Consider the following 23,418-nt stretch of genomic DNA (forward strand, 5'->3'; position numbering starts at 1 on the left):
CTCTTACCCCATCTTAGAGATGAGCAAGCTGAGAAACAGGGAGTCTAAGTCCCACCATGTGGTAGAGGATAGATGAACTATGGTACTTTGCCTCCAGCGTACACAATTAACCTCACACCACACAGGATGCAAAGACACCTGCCACCACAGGCTACAACAGCACAGTCTGAAGGCAGGTGGACAGTCACAACTGAGGCAGCATCTACAGCCTGGAGTGGGCAGGCTTCCCTGAACTGTCCATAGGTCAGAATCCAAGGTGGTTCCGGCTTTAGGAACCAGACAGAGGAGAGAGCCCAGAGGTTGGGCCACAAATGTACATGAGGTCACCGGCAGCTCTCAGGATTTGATAGGGAGCCAAACCCAATACCAATAGTGAGTGTACATATTGCTTGGGGGCAGAAACCCAGCCCAACTAAGATAGCCTGCATGGGACAAAAAGTCTAACATGGGGCCTTTGACTAAGGCAAGCATGAGGTGAGGTGAACTGGAGGCAGCTGCCTTGGGCCACAGTGGCGGGAAAGATCTCCATCAGTCCTGCTTGGGTGACAAATTAATGACAACAAAATTCAAGTGGTCAATATTCAGAGCCTTAAATTTTATCTCCAGGTTCAACTACCGAATTTGGACAACATTGTGCAAACTAATTTTTCTCCATCTACCAGTTTCAGGTGTATTGATTATAGCATAGACATGTTATCATAGTCTCTGCTCATGGGAATAACAACTATTTTGGCTGGGAAGCCCATGCATAGGTGCAATTAATGACATCTTTCAAGTGCATCAATACCTTTGAACGAAAGATGACATTAAAATATCGGACTTGTTTATCTTTATTTATATTTACATATATACTTAAAGCAATGTATGCATATATAATATTTGAAAAAATACCTTAAACTTATATTTAAAAGACTGTACTATAATTTCTAAATTTATTAAACAAAACTTTAATTCCCCATTAATAATCATTAGGTAGCACTTTACCATATTTCCCCACATAATCGTCACCACTGCATAACCATAACACTCCTGTTTTTGAATCAAAAAAATGGTTTATACCCTTTCACCATATAATCATTGCATGGTCTACTTCTGTTCCTCACCCACTTAAAAGGTGAACAGAGCAGAGATGTATTCACCAGTGGCACATGGATGCGCATTTGTCTTCTCACCCCCTGCCTAGAAATGCTCAGCACGAGCACATCGTCAGAACATTAGAAAAAGGCCACTTTCATGGCTTTAGATTGTTGCAGTACTAACAGTACACAGGTCTAATATAAGATAAGAAAATAGTGGTGCAAATCTTCAGACACGGAAGATTAAATTTTCAAAGTCCACAATTTGTAACACTGTACTAAATTTTCTCAAGAGTAATATTTCAGCTACAATGTACTAATCCATAACAACTAATGTGTTAACTTTTTTTTTTCAGACCAGAAAAATGTTCACTAAACTATCATGAAGAAATTATATGCATGGATTTGGACTATGCAATTTTGTTATTATCTATCCATAAGTATTCCGTGCATCCTAATCTTATACAAAGTGGAGTTTTGTAATAAATTATTTTTAAGTAACACCAGCAACACTAAAAAAAAAAAAAAGAAAGAAAGAAAAGCTTCACATAATGGTCACAACTCACTTTTTTATGAAAAAAAATAAATTGTTATAAAATCTGCAATGATTATATGGCAAATTATAGTAAATTTGTCATTAAATAGCCTCACAATTGCCAAATACGTATTAGAATGCACAGGATTATAAAAATAGTAAAGAGTGAAAAATTCAAGGATTCAGAAACTTTTAACTTCATTTCTTAATAATCACGTGACCTTCGTAAAAATCATTTAACTTCTCTAAGGCTTTATTTTCTCTGTTATATCTGGAAATATTTACTTTGCAATAACAGAATCATTGAGAAGATCAAATTAAATGAAATGTGTGAAGATGCTTTATTAGCCATAAAGAGTTTTAAAATCATAAGAAATCATTGTTATCAGTTCCCCTGTGGCAGAACCTCACAGTATAGTTAGACGAGATAGCACTCTCGATAAAACACATTTATACAAATTGTGGGGTAAGTCAGACTCAACAAAACCATAATAAATATGACAAAAACAAATCGTTTTGAAATACTGTTTCAACTGAAATACTGCTTCTTCTCTTTCTCGTGTGCTAAATTGGTCCCTTGCAAAGTGCAAACGGTAAACATTTAAATGAGGTTCTTGAACACAACCAATGATCAAAGCAAAGCAGCTCTGAGATTTGTTGCCCCGTCTCTGCTGGTCCCCCAGTCTGGTTTTTGATTCTGAGCATGCAAAGATTACGGCAGCTTGGTTGCCTTCGGGGTCTAAAACCCAGCATCCCCTCCCACCTTCAAGGTAACAGAAATCAGGCTCTTGACAGTCTGACGTACTAATGTACGAATCAATAACAACTAATGTGTTAACTTTTTTTTTTCAGACCAGAAAAATGATCACTAAACTATCATGAAGAAATGATATGCATGGATTTACAAAGCCAAATCCTTTCACAGACTGAAAAATACTAAGTGTAATGTTAGGATAGAGTAAGACTGGAGAAAACTGGTGCTCAAGCAAGACTTCTAAAACGTCTATTGCCCATGCCAAATAACTTTGATCCTAAAATGATTTCAAAACCTAATGAATCTACTATGACTATGAAATGATTTTTTTTAAGCAAGCCTACCTGTAGGCTGCTGTTAGGATTTCAAATCTATGTGAGTCAACATTACATTAATTTGTACAACAAAAGAAACACATCAACTACTGAAGGACAAAATCTTTACAGTTCCCATTAAATATAAAAGAGTCTCTGAGATGAGGGGCAGACAAGAACATTAGAATCAGTACCTTGACCTCTTTTTTCACATCTTCTGACATCGAAGCAAAAGCTGAAAAAAAAGAGAAAAAAAAAGGAATATTTTAAAATTAAAATAGCAATCTAGGTTTGCTCTCACATTCAATAGTCTTGTTTATAATGAGGGGGAAAAAAGAGACTTTCACAAGATACATTTTGCTCATTTTTAAGTAGCTGCATCTCTGCAAAGTAGTATTGTTGGCTTTTTTTCATCTCAGACCTAGAATTATTCATTGATGTGAGGTCAACCTGCTTGCACTACCAAGGAAAAGAAATACAACATCAAAGAAATTAAAATCTGGGTATGCCATTTGTGTTCATAAACCACACACACAAATATATATATATATATATATACAAAATATTTCTTAGAAACCTTGATTCTGGTGCCTTCACAAGCAAAGGCAAATTCCTGAGAATCCAGGGGGAAGTACAAATTCCCACCCTTGCCATCACTACCAGAGCCTGGCAGGTAACAGAACTAATTTTGGAGTTTTTTGTTTTGTTTTGGGGGGGTGGGGGCAGGAGTGCTGCAGGGTTAGAAGTGTGGCTGTTAGTGAGCAAGGAGAGTGTAGAGAACCCACTAAAGCCACAGGGCAGGAGTGAGGAGAATTAAAATCACTCCCCATTCAGAATGATTTAATGTTTTGAATCAGAGCCCATAAATAGACAAAGATCTCCCTAGAGACACACTTGGGCTCTGCATTAAAAATATAAAGCAAAATGATAATCCAAACAGTCAAGAAGGTTAATGAACAAAAAAATAATACCTTCATTGTACAGTGCACTTTTCCTGAAGAGCCCAGCGGCAAGCATTGCAAAGCCTTAGCTTTCTCCAGTCAGCATTCCCGGGGAGAATGGGCAATGCCAAGGTACAGGAATGCACTTAAAGAATCAGAGCAGCGATACCATGGAGCAGTGATGTAGTCCAAGAAGTGTCACAGGTAGAGCAGCCTGAGGGCAGGAAAACCCCACTCACAGGGGAGAGACAACTCCACCCATTTGAGTCCCTTCCACCTAATACCTCCTTGCCCCCAGACATCCATTGCCTCAAATTCCCCATTAACATTTGCGCAAAGGAAATAATCTAAAACATACTCACACTAAAGAGCAAATGAATAACATGGTTTAATCGTTTCCAGTTCCAGAATGACATTTCAAAAGGCAGGGCAAAATTGAAATGCAAGCCAAATGAACCTCTGCATCTGGAGTTTAGATACGAGCAGATAGAACAGGAGGCCTCTCTGAGACCTCCTCGTCTAAAACAATAAATCCCCAACTCCACACCCTCCTCATCCCCTCACTCTTTTCATCAGAGAACTATCACGTGTCTTTTCAACTTATACATCAGTTTACTTATCCAGAAATAGTTTTATGGACTATTTGCCCCATACATCAAGAGCATAGCTAGAACATAGAAGCAGCTCAATAATTTTGAATGAAAGAATGTAAGTCTTCATTATAGTCCTGGGTTCATATCACTCAAGGGCTGCCTACTCCTAAAACAGTAGCACCTACTCAGTAGAAGGAAGGAGTTTCGTGGTACACCCCAAAACCCTGTGCTTATTTTTTACCAGGGTCTGATCCATGCTCTCACTGATGCATGCTCACAGGTACGCGTACACACACAGGAAAAGCAAAATCCAAATATTTATCCATCAAGGTCCAAGAACAGAGGCAAGATATAACCCCAAATGCCATTTAAATTCTGTTTCAGCATACTTAATATTTTTGTTTTGTTTTATTCCATTTGCATTTAGTGTACTCTGCACACTTAAATCCCCTAGGAAGATATTGAAATAGAATTATTTAAGAAACATCAGGAGCTAGGGGCATAGCTCAGCGATGGAGCATGTGCTTCCTTTGTGCAAGGCCCTAGAATGGATCCTAGGCACCAAAAATGAATAAATAAATGAGAAGCATCTTCCAGGGAGGTTACAACTAAGGTTGTTGTAACCTTAGTGCCACAGAATTTCGGAAAACAGAACATTCTGAGAATTGTAAAAATTTGAATTAGTATGACCAGACTAATACATGACTATAATTCAAAAACTATGTCTTCCTCACCCCAATCCACTCCTACTCCAAACATGGACAAAGATCTAGGGGTTAGAATTTCCTCTTTAAGGAAGTAAAATTGCTTTCTTAATTTAACAGCTTTGGAGACATCATCTAATAACCAGCGTTGACTTTCACCTGACTTCTTTGCAAGGTCAGACAAGGAAGCACGTATCCACAAGAAAGCCACTGGCCCTCAGAATGTAGAGCCAGGTGCGGGAAAGATGCCTCTTAAGTACTGAAAATTACTCACACGTCGCCTTTCATAAGTAAGCAGCAAATACCATTTGACAACGAAATGTTTAAAGTGGAAATTACCCAGAGGAAAGATACTGCTAATAAATCAAGCGAGTTCCAGCAATCCTGTTTGTTGAAATCAAGACACCACTCCTTCATTCAGGCAAGGCTTAACTGAGCTAATGTTAAACTAGATTCTAGTTCCATCCAAAATACACAGATGTAGAGTTTAAAAATCCTTAAAAAAAAAAAAAAAATTCTCCCTATCATTCTGCTGTGAAATTACAAACTCCCTTTTCTCATGATAGATACAAATTATATAATATTTAAAGCAATGACATAAGAAATCCATCAGTGCTTTCCTAAGAACCCATCATACAGCAAGACAATCCTCATTAGAAAAATATTTTTTTAAGCATGTATTTTTAAAATGCCAGTTGGTTTTATTGTTACATTTACAAAATCTCCATCAAACAAAAGAAATCATCAAGGACCTAAATGTATTCTGAAGGTACAGAATAGGCTCTGCCACTAATAAATCTAATCTTAAAATAATGAATCATTTGCAGAATTCCTACCAACAACATCCCAGTTTCATGGAAATGAAGTAGAAATGGTGCAAATAAATGAGGAAAATGAGAAAAAAAAATTTGCAAGGAAGAACTTATTCCTTTTCCTTTCCCCAACTCTAACACGATTTATTCAATTTTGTATTGCTTATGTTTAGTCCTAGCTACTAAAGTGTGTAAGTCCTCAATTTCTTAAATTAGTTCATTATATAAATGTTTTCATTTTCATAAAGCAAGATGAGATAGGTCATTGTACTTGCTTTCTCTCTCTCTTTAAATTTCTAAATCCCAAAGCAGCACAGATTTAGGGTATATTAATCATGTGAGCATGGTAGGATATATAAAATATAAAGAGAAGCTGTATAAATCACAGTATAAGATTATGATGCATGAGAATTGTAAGTATGATGTATTTATAGGTAATTCTCATTCTATAAGTTGTCACAAAAGCTGAATTGTTAATTTCAAGTCTGCATGAAATGTCATATATTTCTTATGTATATGATGGGCTTAATTTTTCTCAAAAATTAAAGTCTCCCCAGTGCTAAAAGAGGCGGAGTTCACACTGTGAACTGAACACCCACGTGAGCCTGGGTTATCCAATGGGGGACAGAGGGAGGGAGGAAGAGTCCCCCAATTCAGGGACCCAGATCAAAGGAGCAAACAGCAGTGGCCACCTGGGGCTTCATGTTTGGTGTTGGTTTCATGGTAATTTCCAGATTCAGATTCTTACAAACTTGGTCTGAGTGCCTTAACAAGCAATTGGAGAAACACTCTAAGGTAAATCATGCTGTTATATGCCAAACCACTGCTTAAAAGTAATTTTCTCTTTCTATTTTCAACATGAATTCTGGAGACAGGGAACTATATTTAAAGTGCAAATCAGGAAGGCAATAGAAATCAGATCCTTTTCATGATAACTCTAAATAATTCAAGCTGATGGATGTGTTAGCACACCTATACGGAAGGATAAATCAAGATTTTACAACTAACCTGGGACTAAGATTTATAGACTAGCCTAAACCCCAGAGTGTACGAAAACTCGAGGAGGTAATTGCAATGCATTTAAGCAACGCTAATCAACTTTCTTTTCTGGTTCCTGAGAGGGGGCAAGGGACCCCTGTCTCCAGACAGGGAAGATAATTTTGCTTCCTAATTCCTGACTCAATTTTATTCTCCTGAATTGTCTTTCCGAACTCTCCCAGGAGCATCTATGTAGAAACCAGCCCAATGCACACATACAAAAAAAAGAACTCACAAAGTCACCAAATAACTCCACCTCAGAGGGGTTGTAAATTAAATGAAGCATAAAGCCCTCGTGTGTAAAAGCTCAGGCAACAGCTGAGGTCATACAGATGACCAGGAAAATTACCGTCGTCTGTCAGTGTGTGCCCTGCATAAAAGCCAGAGGGTGGGTTAAACCTACTGCTGTGGCACTGCCACCTAGCCCAAAGTTCACAGGGACACATCCTGGAAATCTGCAGCAGGTGCCCAGCCTGGCTCTGGCTCTGGCTAGGATGTCACACAGACTTTTTCTACTAACGCACTGTGGGAGGAAACCCTTGGCTTCACTTTCTTTTCTGTGACCTACTTACAAAATATTTCACCAAGTGCAGCTCTAGCCTCCAGGGGCTCCCCATCCCGGGAGCTTTCCAGATTTAATTCCAGGTCCTCTAGAAGGGTCCTTAAGCTCCAGGATGCACACGTGGCCCAAGGCCAGTTTATTTGTTTCCAATTACATGCTTTGGAGGTCATCCACAGAGGTTGAAGGGAACAGAAGGAAAAATGTGTGGCCCTGTGACAAGGGATAGAGCCTGCCTAGCTTCCCTTCATCCACTGGCCTTGCAGTTGCAGGGTAGCAGCTCCAGCCACTTCCCCAGAGTGCAGGGCCTTGTCACTTCACTCTGGGGCTAAATGACAGAACCAGCCCAGAAGGTGTCTAAGGACCCAATGGCTTAGCTAGTGTAATATTTAGAATAGGGCCTGGCACATACTAAGTGCTGTAGGTGTCAGCAGCTATTGTCCTTACCGTTACTCACTCAGATTATCATTTGAGTTCAATAGACTGGAGTCGCTGTGTGTGTATTAGGTGTCACATATTATGCTAGAAGTGGAGAAACTGGAGATGTATGTGCAGCTCCCCAGGAGCTTACCTGCTAATGGAGGAGAGGAGCCAGTCAGTCAAAAAACAAGTAGAGAGAAGCTCATTCTAATGGCAGTCACGAGGGAGCCCGAGCGGAGGGAACAGAAGGGAGGCTACCAGGGAGGGAAGCAGGGCTTGGTGTGAGCTCAATGCCCTGCTTGGGGCAGCAGATCCAATGCAGGTGCAACAGATACTTCAAGTGCAAAGCCAAGGAGACCTGGAAACAGACCTCCACACACAAAGTGAGTGAGGCAGGACACCTGAGAGAGCTGCTGGGGTGAGGCTGTGACGGGGCTTAGAGGTTGCTTCTGCCGAAAGCACTGACTCTGCACTTGGCCTGCAGATGTCCCATGGGTAATTTAAGGCTTGGCGTCTCTGCCTTCACTTTGTATCTGTCTCCTTTCTGTCTTAAACTGTGGGTCAGATTCCTGCTCCCCTCTGCAGGTAGACATGTTAATTATTTAAGGAGTGTCTGTCTAAAGCTGATAATCCTCCTTTAAGGCTGAAGGCACCAAGATAAGAGGAAATAAGATGTCTTCAAGATTCCAGGAACAGCAAGCCTTGCAGACAGATCACCCCATGATGGGACTGGCCCTCTGAAGGGAACACCCATGACAGGAACCAAGGCTGTCCCCCTCAGCAGGAGCCCTCACCTCATGATGGGAACCAGATTATCCCCTCAAGCAAAGATGACTTCCCTGGAGCCATCAGAACCAGACCTGGGAAAATAACCAACCAGATCCCAGTTTGACCAAGGCTGCATACCTGTGCATACTCCCACCCCTCTCCTTCTTTCCCCCTCCCCTCCACTTTTGTCCCTATCCCCATTTAAACCTGAAGCCCTTGTCTGAACAGGACTAAGGATGCCTGGTCCCTCTGCTTTCTGATATAGCTATACTGATTGAATTCCTTCCCCACCTTACCATTACTTTTTCCATTTGATTTTTTTTCATTTTTTTATTGATTTTTTAAAATCTAAATGACAGCAGAATGCATTACAATTCTTATTACACTCATACAGCACAATTTTTCATATCTCTGGTTGCATATAGTATGTTGACACCAATTCGTGTCTTCATACTTGTACTTTGGATAATGACGTTCATCACATTCTACCATCCTTGCTAATCCCCTGCCCCCTCCCTTTCCCTCCCACTCCTCTACCCTATCTATTCCTCCCATGCTTCCCCTCCCTACACCACTATGAGTCAGCCTCCTTATATCAGAGATATCAAAACTACTCTAAGATATCATCTCACCCCAGTCAGAATGGCAGCTATTATGAAGACAAACAACAATAAGTGTTGGCAAGGATGTGGGGGAAAAGGCACACTCATACACTGCTGGTGGGACTGCAAATTGGTGCTGTCAATATGGAAAGCAGTATGGAGATTCCTTGGAAATCTGGGAATGGAACCACCATTTGACCCAGCTATCCCTCTCCTCCAACTATACCCAAAAGACTTAAAAACAGCATACTACAGGGACACAGCCACATCAATGTTTATAGCAGCACAGTTCACAATAGCTAAACTGTGGAGCCAATCTAGATCCCTTCAGTGAATGAATGGATTTAAAAAAATGTGGCTGAGATCCAACATGGAGGCGGCCACAGAGAGATCAAGTCTCTGACCTCTTCAGCTGCGCGGGCATAGGGAGTCGTAAACTGTCTAAAGGCTGTTTGCTCAGGATCACTAGGCAATGCTGAGCTGATGTGGATCTGGGGCGAACAGTCTGGGCCTCTCAGAACACACAACAAGCCCGGATTGGCTGCATTCAAGCTCCGGTTCGCCTGCTTCTCGCAGCCATACTGCTGTGATCAGCACTAACGATCCCGCTGAAACAACTGCTGGGCCCTTCTGAACTGCGGAGGTAAAAGCCAACGGAGCCTTCATAGGCAGTGGCCCCAGGATTGAAACGGGGCTTGGGAGAGACAGTCAGGACCCACCCGTTGCATTGGTCACCCGACATAGGGAACAAACTGTCACCATTTGCATGGGATACCACCATGGCAGAGAACCGACGCCACCAAAACGCGGTGGAGGAGATAACTTCATTGAAACCAGCGGCGACAGGTGTGTAATCCCCTAGCCTTCCCTCTCCACACAGCGGGGAAACCTTAAGGGCCCCTCCCAGCTCTCCCGTGAGCGCGATAGCCAGACCGAGGGAATCAGGAGTGGCCCGGGACACCTACCGCTCCCACCAGTGCTGACAACTGAGGTCTCTTGCACCAGCAACCGGGGGCGTGGCTACCGGAAGGCAAGCAAATTCGCTGGGGGTTCTCAGCCCCAAGCTCTACAAACTTAGGGTCTGAGGGAGGCAAACAGGGAGAGTGTGCCCAGGCGTTCATGAAAACAGGGCTCCCAGGAGCAGCAGACCTGGCATGTAGCCAGTATTGTGGTGAGTGTCACCGGGAGCGGGGCCTGGCTTGAGGAAAAGTGGGGAAGTGACTAGACACAAGAGAAGGCCCTAGGCACTCAGGATTGGAGACCCGGCCAGTCTGGGAGGAGGAGCTGCTGCACAGGGATTGGTTCCCGCCTATGGAGAGGAGAAGCTTGGCCCAGTGGGCACAGCTCCACCTACTGGAAGAGAAGTTAATCAAACTCTAAGACTGCATTTATTAATTTTTTTTTAATTTGGGTTTTTTTTTCTTTTCATTTTCATTTTTTGTTGTTGTTTTTTAACTTTTTTTAAATTTTTTAAATTTTTTAAATTTTTTTATTTTACTTTTTTTATTTTAATTTTAATTTTTTATTATTTTTTTTTCTTTTTTTTTCTTTTTTTATTTTCTATTTTTTTTCTTTTGTCTTTTCATTTCTTTTCAATTTTCTTATTCCCCCTTCCTTGAATTCTACCTGCTTACTCTCATTCTCTTTAGTGACTTCTTCCCTTCCCTTCTAATATCTTTCTTCCCAAGCATCAAATAAATTTATAAGAATAAACAGTAACTCAGCAGTCAAACAGAACAAGAAGTAACATGAGCAGCATGAAAAAGCAAGGAAGAAAAGGAGTACAAACAATGCAGGACAGCCTAAATATTCAGGAGGACCTATAGTCATCAGAAAAATGGTCATATAAAGAACTCAAGGAATACCTTAGACAGATGGAATGGAACCTTAAAGAGGATACGAGACAGCAAATTCAAACAGTGAAAGAACTCATTGAAAATGAATTACATAAACAGATAAAAGAAGAAGTTAAGCATCTTTATCAGGAGATAGAGATTATAAAAAAAAATCAAACAATAATTCTAGAAATGAAGGAAACTATAAACCAAATTAAAAACTCAAATGAGAGTATCACTAACAGAGTGGAGCAAGTAGAAGCCAGAACATCAGATAATGAAGACAAAATATATCATCTTGAAAAGAGTCTAGCCAACTCAGAAAGGCTGGTAAAAGAATCACGAGAAAAGCATCCAAGAGATATGGGATAACATAAAAAAACCAAACTTACGAGTCATCGGGATAGAGGAAGGTATAGAGATTTAAACCAAGGGAATGAGTAACCTGCTGAATGAAATAATTACAGAAAACTTTCCAGAAATAAAAAAGGAAACGGATATACAAATTGTAGATGCATACAGGACACCGAGCACACAAAATCACAGTAGACCAACGCCAAGACACATTGTTATGAAGATATCCAATATACAGAACAAAGAGAAAATATTAAAAGCTACAAGAGAAAGGAGGCAGATTACATTTAGCGGTAAATCAATAAGGTTAACAATGGATTTTTCATCACAGACGCTGAAAGCGAGAAGATCCTGGAACAACGTATTTCAAACACTGAAAGACAATGGATGCCAACCAAGAATTCTGTATCCAGCAAAATTAAGCTTCAGGTACGACAACGAAATAAAAATATTTCATGATAAACAAAAGCTAAAAGAATTTGCAGCCAGAAAACCAGCATTGCAAAGCGTCTTGACCAAAATACTACACGAGGAAGAAATGAAAAACAATAACCAAAACCAAAACCTCGGTAAAGACAGAGGGCGGGGGGAAAGCTAATCATGGAGAAACAAACTAAATTAAAAAAAAAAAAAGATAAATAATCAAACATGGCTGGAAGTACAAAACATATATCAATAGTAACTCTAAACGTTGATAGCTTAAACTCTCCAATAAAGCGACATAGGCTGGTAACATGGATTAAAAAAACAAATCCAACAATATGCTGCCTCCAGGAGACACATCTGATTGGAAAAGACATACACAGGCTGAAGGTGAAAGGTTGGGAAAAAACATACCACGCACACGGTCCTCCTAAGCAAGCAGGGGTGGCCATCCTCATATCGAATAAAATCGACTTCAAGACTAAGTTAATCAAAAGGGATAAGGAAGGACATTATATACTGTTAAAAGGAACCATTCACCAATAAGACATAACAATTATCAATATTTATGCACCAAATAATGGTGCTGCGACATTCATCAAACTCTCCTCAAGTTCAAGAATCAAATAGACCACAACACAATAATCATGGGTGACTTCAACACACCTCTCTCACCATTGGATAGATCCTCCAAACAAAAGTTGAATAAAGAAACTATAGAACTCAATATCACAATCAATAACCTAGACTTAACTGACATATATAGAATATATCAACCATCATCAAGTGGATATACTTTTTTCTCAGCAGCACATGGATCCTTCTCAAAAATAGACCATATATTATGCCATAGGGCAAACCTCAGTAAATATAAAGGGGTGGAGATAATACCATGCATTTTATCTGATCATAATGGAATGAAACTGGAAATCAATGATAGAAGAAGGAAAAATCCTACATCACATGGAAAATGAACAATATGTTACTGAATGATCAATGGGTTACAGAAGACATAAAGGAGGAAATCAAAAAATTCTTAGAGATAAATGAAAATACAGACACAACATATCGGAATCTATGGGACACAATGAAAGCAGTTTTAAGAGGGAAATTCATCGCCTGGAGGTCATTCCTCAAAAAAAGGAAAAACCAACAAATAAATGAGCTCACACTTCATCTCAAAGCCCTAGAAAAGGAAGAGCAAAGCAACAGCAAATGTAGCAGAAGGCAAGAAATAATTAAAATCAGAGCGGAAATCAACGAAATTGAAACAAAAGAAACTATTGAAAAAATTAACAAAACTAAAAGTTGGTTCTTCGAAAAAATAAATAAGATCCACAGACCCTTAGCCATGCTAACAAAGAGGAGAGAGAACTCAAATTACTAACATACGGGATGAAAAAGGCAATATCACAACAGATGCTACAGAAATACAGAAGACAATTAGAAATTATTTTGAAAACTTATATTCCAATAAAATAGAAGACAGTGAAGACATCGATAAATTTCTTAAGTCATATGATCTGCCCAGACTGAGTCAGGAGGATACACACAATTTGAACGGACCAATATCAATGGATGAAATAGAAGAAGCAATCAAAAGACTACCAACCAAGAAAAGCCCAGGACCGGATGGGTATACAGCAGAGTTTTACAAAACCTTTAAAGAAGAATTAATACCAATACTTTTCAAATTATTTCAGGAAATAGAAAAAGAGGGAGCTCTTCCAAATTCATTCTATGAGGCCAACATCACCCTGATTCTGAAACCAGACCAAGACACCTCAAAGAAAGAAAACTACAGACCAATATCTCTGATGAACCTAGATGCAAAAATCCTCAATAAAATTCTGGCAAATCGGATACAAAGGCACATCAAAAAAATTGTGCACCATGATCAAGTAGGATTCATCCCTGGGATGCAAGGATGGTTTAATATACGGAAATCAATAAATGTTATTCACCACATCAATAGACTTAAAGATAAGAACCATATGATCATCTCAATAGACGCAGAAAAAGCATTCGACAAAGTACAGCATCCTTTTATGTTCAAACCATTAGAAAAACTAGGGATAACAGGAACTTACCTTGACATTGTAAAAGCTATCTATGCTAAGCCTCAGGCTAGCATCATTCTGAATGGAGAAAAATTGAAGGCATTCCCTCTAAAATCTGGAACAAGACAGGGATGCCCTCTATCACCACTTCTATTCAATATAGTTCTCGAAACACTGGCCAGAGCAATTAGACAGATGAAAGAAATTAAAGGCATAAAAATAGAAAAAGAAGAACTTAAATTATCACTATTTGCGGATGACATGATTCTATACCTAGAAGACCCAAAAGGGTCTACAAAAAAACTACTAGAATTAATAAATGAATTCAGCAAAGTGGCAGGATATAAAATCAACATGCATAAATCAAAGGCATTTCTGTACATCAGTGACAAAACTTCTGAAACGGAAACGAGGAAAAACACTCCATTCACAATATCCTCAAAAAAAATAAAATACTTGGGAATCAACCTAACAAAAGAGGTGAAAGATTTATACAATGAAAACTACAGAACCCTAAAAAGAGAAGTAGAAGAAAATCTTAGAAGATGGAAAAATATACCCTGTTCATGGATAGGCAGAACTAACATCATCAAAATGGCGATATTACCAAAAGTTCTCTATAGGTTTAATGAAATGCCAATCAAAATCCCAATGGCATTTCTTGTAGAAATAGATAAAGCAATCATGAAATTCATATGGAAAAATAAAAGACCCAGAATAGCAAAAGCAATTCTAAGCAGGAAGTGTGAATCAGGCGGTACAGCGATACCAGATTTCAAACTATATTACAGAGCAATTGTACCAAAAACAGCATGGTACTGGTACCAAAACAGGTGGGTGGACCAATGGTACAGAATAGAGGACACATTGACTAATCCACAAAGTTACAACTATCTTATATTTGATAAAGGGGCTAAAAGCATGCAATGGAGGAAGGATAGCATCTTCAACAAATGGTGCTGGGAAAACTGGAAATCTATATGCAACAAAATGAAACTGAATCCCCTCCTCTTACCATGCACAAAAGTTAACTCAAAGTGGATCAAGGAGCTTGATATCAAATCAGAGACTCTGCATCTGATAGAAGAAAAAGTTGGCTCCAATCTACATATTGTGGGGTCGGGCTCCAAATTCCTTAATAGGACACCCATAGCACAAGAGTTAATAACAAGAATCAACAAATAGGACTTACTTAAACTGAAAAGTTTTTTCTCAGCAAGAGAAACAATAAGAGAGGTAAATAGGGAGCCTACGTCCTGGGAACAAATATTTACTCCTCACATTTCAGATAAAGCCCTAATATCCAGAGTATACAAAGAACTCAAAAAATTAGACAATAAGATAACAAATAACTCAATCAACAAATGGGCCAAGGACCTGAACAGACACTTCTCAGAGGAGGACATACAAGTACATGAAAAAATGCTCACCATCTCTAGCAGTCAGAGAAATGCAAATCAAAACCACCCTAAGATATCATCTCACTCCAGTAAGATTGGCAGCCATTACGAAGTCAAACAACAAGAAGTGCTGGCGAGGATGTACATTGCTGGTGGGACTGCAAATTGGTGCGGCCAAAATGGAAAGCAGTAGAGATTCCTGGGAAAGCTGGGAATGGAACCACCATTTGACCCAGCTATTGCCCTTCTCGGACTATTCCCTGAAGACCTTAAAAGAGCGTACTACAGGGATACTGCCACATTGATATTCATAGCAGAACAATTCACAATAGCTAGACTGTGGAACCAACCCAGATGCCCTTCAATAGATGAATGGATAAAAAAAATGTAGCATTTATACACCATGGAGTATTACGCAGCACTAAAAAATGACAAAATCATGGAATCTGCAGGGAAATGGATGGCACTAGAGCAGATTATGCTTAGTGAAGCTAGCCAATCCCTAAAAAACAAATACCAAATGTCTTCTTTGATATAATGAGAGCAACTAAGAACAGAGCAGGGAGGAAGAGCAGGAAGAAAAGATTAACATTAAACAGAGACATGAGGTGGGAGGGAAAGGGAGAGAAAAGGGAAATTGCATGGAAATGGAGGGAGACCCTCATTGTTATACAAAATTATATATAAGAGGTTGTGAGGGGAATGGGAAAATAAACAAGGAGAGATGGGGTAGAGATAGAGGATGGGAGGGGAGGGGAGGGGGGATAGTAGAGGATAGGAAAGGTAGCAGAATACAACAGTTACTAATAGGGCATTATGTAAAAATGTGGATGTGTAACCGATGTGATTCTGTAATCTGTATTTGGGGTAAAAATGGGAGTTCATAACCCACTTGAATCTAATGTGTGAAATATGATATGTCAAGAGCTTTGTAATGTTTTGAACAACCAATAAAAAAAAAAAGAACTGAAACGCCAAAATGCAAATAAATAAATAAATAAATGTGGCCTATATACACAATGGAATATTACTCAGCAATAAAAGAGAATAAAATCATGGCATTTGCGGGTAAATTGATGGCGTGGAAGAAGATAATGCTAAGTGAAGTTAGCCAATCCCCAAAAAACAAATGCTGAATATTTTCTCCATTTGATTTTTGAGGCAAGAGGCCAGACCTGATCTATCAGAGTTCCCTGAATTCACCACTCCTCCCCCACAGCCTAGGACTTCAGAGACAGGAACACCTGGCGAAGGAGGGGTAGTCTAGGGTGGAGACATCTAAGGGAGACTGACTAGGGCTAGAGATGAGGCTGAGAGTAGCAGGGGCCATATCATGAAAGGGGTTAGTGGTAGGGAATCTGAAAAGTCATCTGAAGTATTCACAGAGGGAGAATACCGTATTAAGCTAATGTTCTAGAGCTAGTGTGGAGAGCGGCTGTGGGGAGACAAAAAAGGACCAACAGGCCAGCTGAGAAGCTACTGGAGTTAGGCAAGGACAGAGCCAGGCCTGAACAGAGGTGGGGCAGTGTCCAGGCACAGAGGCCTGAGACTGAAGATACAGAAGCCAGAGCCTTTGACAGATCATACTGCTGAGGGCGGGAGGGAGAGGACACCTTGACTGGGACATCACACCCAGGCTACTCCGCAGGGTGGGTGAGCAGGTGTGGGGGAAACCTCGGTCCGGTTCCCCAGATCCTGAGGACATTCAGTTGGAAGTCTCCCACAGCAGCCAGCCTCCAGATGGGGAGCCCGGCATGGAGGGGTGCAGGGAGAGGTCCCAATGCTGATGTCTCCGCCATTCCAGAGGACAAAGTCACAAGACAGGGTGCACCTATGCAGGAACAACATGGGGAGCCAAATCAGGGCAGGGGACCACAACATCTCAGGCGAAAAAAAAAAAAAAAAAAACTATAAGAAGACAAAAGGAATGGCCAGGCAGGGAGGGAAACAGGAGGGAACTCGGTTCTTGAAGGAATCTTCAAGTTCTTTCCAGGAGCTGTGTCCTTCAAGCTTCATAATGCAATAGAAAGATGTCACAGTCCAAGAGACCTGAGACCCCAGCCTTGTCTGACCACGAGAAATAGAACAGCACAGGGTCAGAACACAAACCCTAGACTCAGACCAACTGGGTTCAAATCCAGCTCCGCCATTTAGTAGTTCAGCAACCTCAGGTTAGTGGCTTGACCTGTCTGAGCCTGCTTTTCTCCCTGCAGAGGGGAAAATGAAATAAGACTAAAAAAGAGGGCAGTGTACGTTCAGGTTCAGAATAGTACCTGGCCTACAGTAAAAGGCAAAGAGCCCTTTGCTCCTGTAACCAACAGCAAAGTCTTAGCCTGCGGACGGACAGCTAAACAGGAAATCTAGGGAAATAATGAGGCTATTTTCACAGCTGGCCTTGTCCACTTAACTTCCTTTATTTTGTAAAAAGTACAACCCTCCTGCATAAACCCCTCAAGGACCTAGAGGATATAAATTTAACATGATGCATAAAAAGCCTTGAGCTGCTTATGGGAAGTAATGATGTAAACTAAAATATATCACCTTTTCCATTTCATAACATAGTCTTTTAGGAATAAAGATAAGTTATATCCCTAGGAGGAAATGGTATTGCTAGACTTCAAATCCATGCAAATCTTCTTTGATGAGACTAAAATCTTTTTTCTTTTTTTGTCTGAATTCTCAGCTTTCCACCATACAGATAAAGACTGCTTTCTTCCCCCAACTTCTACCAAATCTCTGTACACATACATTTGGAATAAAAGCCTAAGTGAATTTATTCTGTCAATCAAGTCTCTCTTCAAAAAAAAAAAAAAAAAAGAAAGAAAGAAAGAAAAGAAAAAAAAACTTTCAAATTGCCACATAGTGCAGGGACTCCCAAGCCCAAATACCTCTCCAGCAGGACTTCTCCTCTGAGCTCCTGACCCAAATATCTAACAGTTCATAACCTGAACCTGCCCAGAACTGATCAGCTTCACTTCCCCCCAAATTAAAAATATATCTGAAAAAAAAAGTCTGGTATTTCATGCCACAAAATTATATGCCTAAGATTTATGAGGCTGAATAAATCTTATGCTATGCATATTTAACCATAAGAACTTTAAAAAAAAAAAATCTGGTCTTCCTCATTAGTTCCTAAGTCGGTACACAACACACCGGCAGCTCCTGACAGAAATCCATGACTCATCCCTGCCCCCAGCCTCTCTCCCAGCCCACTGTGCCCAATCTATCACAGCGGCTTAGAGATTCGTAATCATCTCTCAACTAGTTTGCTATGGCAGCCTCCTCGCAGTTCCCCAGGTCCACACTGACAACCTGCAACCCCCATTCCGCAGGACGACCAGAGTGAGCTCCATCAAGTCCAGTCATGCACTGTCCCATGACAGCCCTTCAACACAGCCCTGGATGCATTACCCAGTCTGCAAGCCCTGTCCAAGCTGGCCCCTGCTGATGTCGCCAGCCCCTTTCTTTTTTTTAGGTGGAAAAAATAAAGTCCAAAACCTATTTTTATTATAATGTATGTAATTATAATAATATTGTGAATCATTACAAAGTTCTATGCAAATGTCACATATATATATAATAGTTTACATGAATACATTTAAAAGTATGTAGAATTCAAGTAAATACACAAAAGTACATAAATGCACATCATTTGTATACATGACATAATTCATCTTTTTTTTTTTTTTTGACATAAATCTTGTCTACTTCATGATCATGTCATCAAAGATCACACTTTTCTCATAAGAATGACTTTCAGACCTGAAAATTTCATAACCATAAGCAGATGCTACATATGCCTATGTCATCTTACCTAATTTATTTTCTTTTTTTTTACTGGTTGTTCAAAACATTACAAAGCTCTTGACATACCATATTGCATACATTAGACTCAAGTGGGTTATGAACTCCCATTTTTACCCCAGATACAGATTGCAGAGTCACATCGGTTACACATCCACAATTTTACATGATGCCCTATTAGTGACTGTTGTGTTCTGCTACCTTTCCTATCCTCTACTATCCCCTCCCCTCCCCTCCCATCTTCTCCCTCTACCCCTTCTACTGTAATTCATTTCTCTCCTTGTTTATTTTCCCCTTCCCCTCACAGCCTCTCATATGTAATTTTGTACAGCACTGAGGGTCTCCCTCCAGCCCCTTCCTCACACTCGCTGGGGCTCTGTCCTTCCTCCACAGGATTCCTTCACAGCCTAGCTGGGTCCCTCTGCTCGCTCGCCCTTTTCCCCTCCACTTCATGGGCTCCACTTCCCCTTCAGGCCTGGGAGGTAGTGTCACTTCCTCACGGAGGCCTTCTTTAAGCTCTTATTCCAAGGTTTCTCAACCCTGGTTCTGTTGAGATTTGGGGCCCGATAATCAGTTGTTTGGTGGTGGGGCACAGCTGTCCTGTGCATTGTAGGTCACCCAGCTGCGTCCCTGGCTCTGGATGCTAGCAGCAACCACTGCCACACCATCCAATGACATCCGAAAGGTCTCCAGACATTGATGAATGTTCCCTGAGCACAAGATCTCTCTCAGTAGAAAACCCCTGCCCCAGACTTGCTGAAAGCCATAGATCTTTCTGCAACATGTTCTCAAAGTGTCTTCCACAGAAGCTGCAGTGAGCTTCTATGGAGTTATTGTTTGACGTCACCTTCCCTCCTACACTGCCAGCTCTACAAGCGGGGAGACAGGCAGATCCGTCTTGTTCCAGCAATATCCCGATGCTTGACACATAGTAGGTCCTCAACAATTACTTTTTAATAAATGAAGCAAACTTTAGGTAGTTTTTCCTTGTAATATTCTTTTTAATGTTTGGAAATCAACACGGTCTAGCAATTCAAGTGAGCCTGTACAATAACAATGGTGTTTCTCCGGGAGTCGCTTAGTGAACAATACTTTGAAATCACGGCAGCAAGGGAGACTCTCAATCAATACTAGGCACAAGGAGTTTGACACTCACCACAACTTTCCTTTATCGTGGGAGAGGTGGGGTAAACCTATGGGGACTCCTGTACATTATTTTTAAGCAGGAACCTGAACAATGCCAAATGCAGATTGCACCTAGTGCTACAAGAGGAAAATCAGTTGCAAAGTCCTTATACGTACTATCTTTATGCCTAGACATTATGCTTGCTTATTTTCTTACAATGTATCTAACCAGCAGCAAAAATCTTTGACCTTGATGCTTCAAATGAGGTTAATTATTAGGACGTGCTCTATTATGGGCCCCAAAATGTTCAGTTCCAAGGAAATTTTTAAAAGGGTACAAACATCTTCTCTCTATCCCCTGTCCCACTTGCAGAAGATGCTCCTTGTACCCCGGAGGTTGACTGTCAACTGCAGGCAAACCCCCATGGATCAAGTTCAGAACCAAGGAGGCTATGCTAACTTGGGGATCCTGAATGACAAAGAATGCACCTGTAAGATTAAACTTGTACCAGTGATAGCTGTGTACTGCCTCAGTAATAAAGGGAGGGTTTCACACACACACACACACACACACACACACACACACACACACACAGCCTGGAAATAGGTCTGACTTGCTGTTTTAAAACTTCTGACTCGCTGCAATGAAAGGAATCTGAGCAAGAATTGACTCAGAACAAAAAATCATTCCTAATTTTGGCGGGCGCTAAGAAATACAATCTTGGCTCCTACCGAGAGGAGACAGGGATGTGAAAGATACAAGCTAATACCTATTATTTTACCATTGGTTTGAATCAGCTTCTTCACAGATGTATCAATTAGGACTGTTTGGCTGCATAGATTCTCATACAAGGCAAAACTGCAAATAGGTGATAGACAGGACTGACAGGATGCTCCACATCTTCCTGGCACCCAGGCTTCTTCTCTTTCCATTCTATCATTCTTACTACTGCCTGCCTCTGTCTTCAAGTCACCTCCTAGCCACAACATGGCCTCCACAGCTCCAGCCATCAGATCCATGGAACAAGCAATAAGGAGAAGGGGGAATGAAACATGGCAAAAAGGGCCTGCATTTGAGCAGGATTACTGGATTGTTCTATCCAATAATCTTTATGGATTCATCACTAGACACCCCTATTTGCAAAAGCTACTGAAAATGCTTCACATTGCCACCACTGACACCATTCCTCCAACCATCCCCTCAACCTCAGTATAATCCCATTGAGTTTTGTTAGGAAAAGAGGGTTCAAAGGACTCTTGTGTAGGCAATTAGCAGTTTCTGCTACTGTGGAATCATTTTCTTAAAACTATAAGATACTTGGGCTGGGGATGTGGCTCAAGCGGTAGCACACTCGCCTGGCATGCGTGCGGCCCGGGTTCGATCCTCAGCACCACATACAGACAAAGATGTTGTGTCCGCCAAACACTAAAAAAAAAATATTATTTAAAAAAAAAAAACTATAAGATACAAAAGAGTTTCCAGGTTCCTAACCAATACATGTCTTCAGTTTTATATGAGAAAAATGAGGCTTCAAAAGTCATTCAGCTAATAAATAAGTAGTGACCAAAAGGCTTGAATAAATCTGACTCCACAACTAGTGCCAGACATTAGGACAGAAGTTACTGTGAATTTTGTCTGTATATGCATATGGATTTAAAACCAATGTTTCTTTCTTTCTTTTTCTTATTCTGGGTTTTTTTTTTTTTTGTTTTGTTTTTTTGTTTTTTTGTTTTTTTTTTTTTGGTACTGGGGATTGAACTCAGGGGCACTCAACCACTGAGCCATATCCCAGCCCTATTTTGTATTTCATTTAAGACAGGGTCTCCCTGAGTTGCTCAGCCCCTCACCATTGCTGAGGCTGGCTTTGAACTCACAATCCTCCTGCCTCAGCCTCCTGAGACATTGAGATTACAGATGTGTGCTATCTTGACCTCCCCGCACCACCTTGCCAAAAAATTTTTAAATAAATGTTAAGTCTGTCAAGAAACTATCCATAGCTGAACCAATCTTGTAAGGGAATATTTAAGGTATTCATAAACTTTCAGGATTGATCCCATCTCAGAACTCTTATTACACTGTTTTAGCAGAATTTTAAGGCAATCATCAGGCCCCACTCATGATATCCTTATATGTTTCTTTGTTTCCATATGTTTCAATGTCCCTCCCTTAACATCAAACTAAACCTCAATAAAGCATAGTCATGATTTACTTCCGACCCCAGAGAATACAGCCTCCTGTCTCTACCAACCCATGAAAGCCAGTTCACAAAGCCCAAATGTCTCACAGGGACCTTTTAATGGGTTTTATGTCTTATTTATTGTGCTTATCTGACAACTTCACAAGGCTAATCGACATCTCTAGAAATGTGTTGACATTTAGTTCATTCTGAATGTCCTTCAGTGTAATATCAAGTTTGGACTGTGCAAATATTCCCCTAACGGTAATAAAAGATTACACATAGAAATGCAAATGTACATTTCAGCCTATACATTGTAGGCATCATGTACAAGCATAATATCACCAGTACAGCATTATTAAGTGCAGTGCTGTAAATAGAATGCCAGTTTCTGCTACCACCCACTCATTTGGTGAGTTACAAACTTCCAGGCAATAAGCCAACTGATACAGCCAGCAGTCACCTAGTCGATTTCGTAAATCTTCAACTTCCCCTTCTCCCTGGGGCTACCACCCAACAATGCTTTTTTCCACCAAAGATGATCAATTACAGCCTTCTCTGTCCAAGGTGCCCTAACAATTTTAATTACAGAGTCGGCAAATTAATTATGTGTGTGAACAATTACCAACTAATGTCATTTGATTTCCCACACTTACAGAGCACCTACAGAAATGTCTGGGATGTACAGAAACAGCAAATAAGGCCCCTATTTGGAGAACTTCGATACAATTATACACAGACTGTCAAGGTCCCAGTGGCTAACGAAAGCAGTGTGCAATAATGCTACGTCTCTTCCTCAACTGCAACATTCTACCATTTCTAAAAATTTGAAATTACTGCCTTTTTAGAGTCTAGAAACTCAAGCAAGCCTGAGAGGACAGTGTCATTATAACACTCTGAAAGGAAAGAACTTTTTCAGCCAAGCTTTTCAACTTGAACAAATCACATCATAGTCAATCAGAAGGATTTAAAAAAAGAAAAAAAAAAGACTTTTACCACATCCTTTTATGAGAAAGGGGTGGGGTTATAGGCCTTTGTGAGGAGATTGGAAAAAGAAATGGACATTGTGGAAGCAGGGTTCGCGCTCAGAGACACAGGACACCAGGGCATTCAGCAGGAAGTGT

At 40.4% G+C, this 23,418-nt stretch overlaps 1 protein-coding gene across 1 annotated transcript in view; it reads right to left on the reverse strand.

Moving 5' to 3' along the window:
- B3glct (beta 3-glucosyltransferase) overlaps positions 1–23,418 on the reverse strand; it is a 120,814-nt gene that overhangs the window by 89,994 nt on the left and 7,402 nt on the right. The window contains exon 2 of the mRNA XM_076872348.1: positions 2,874–2,914. Within this exon, the coding sequence (XP_076728463.1) occupies positions 2,874–2,914 (41 nt within the window). The remainder of the gene's footprint in view (positions 1–2,873; positions 2,915–23,418) is intronic.

The sequence above is a fragment of the Callospermophilus lateralis genome, chromosome 12, assembly GCF_048772815.1.
Source record: "Callospermophilus lateralis isolate mCalLat2 chromosome 12, mCalLat2.hap1, whole genome shotgun sequence".
Lineage (NCBI taxonomy): Eukaryota > Metazoa > Chordata > Mammalia > Rodentia > Sciuridae > Callospermophilus > Callospermophilus lateralis.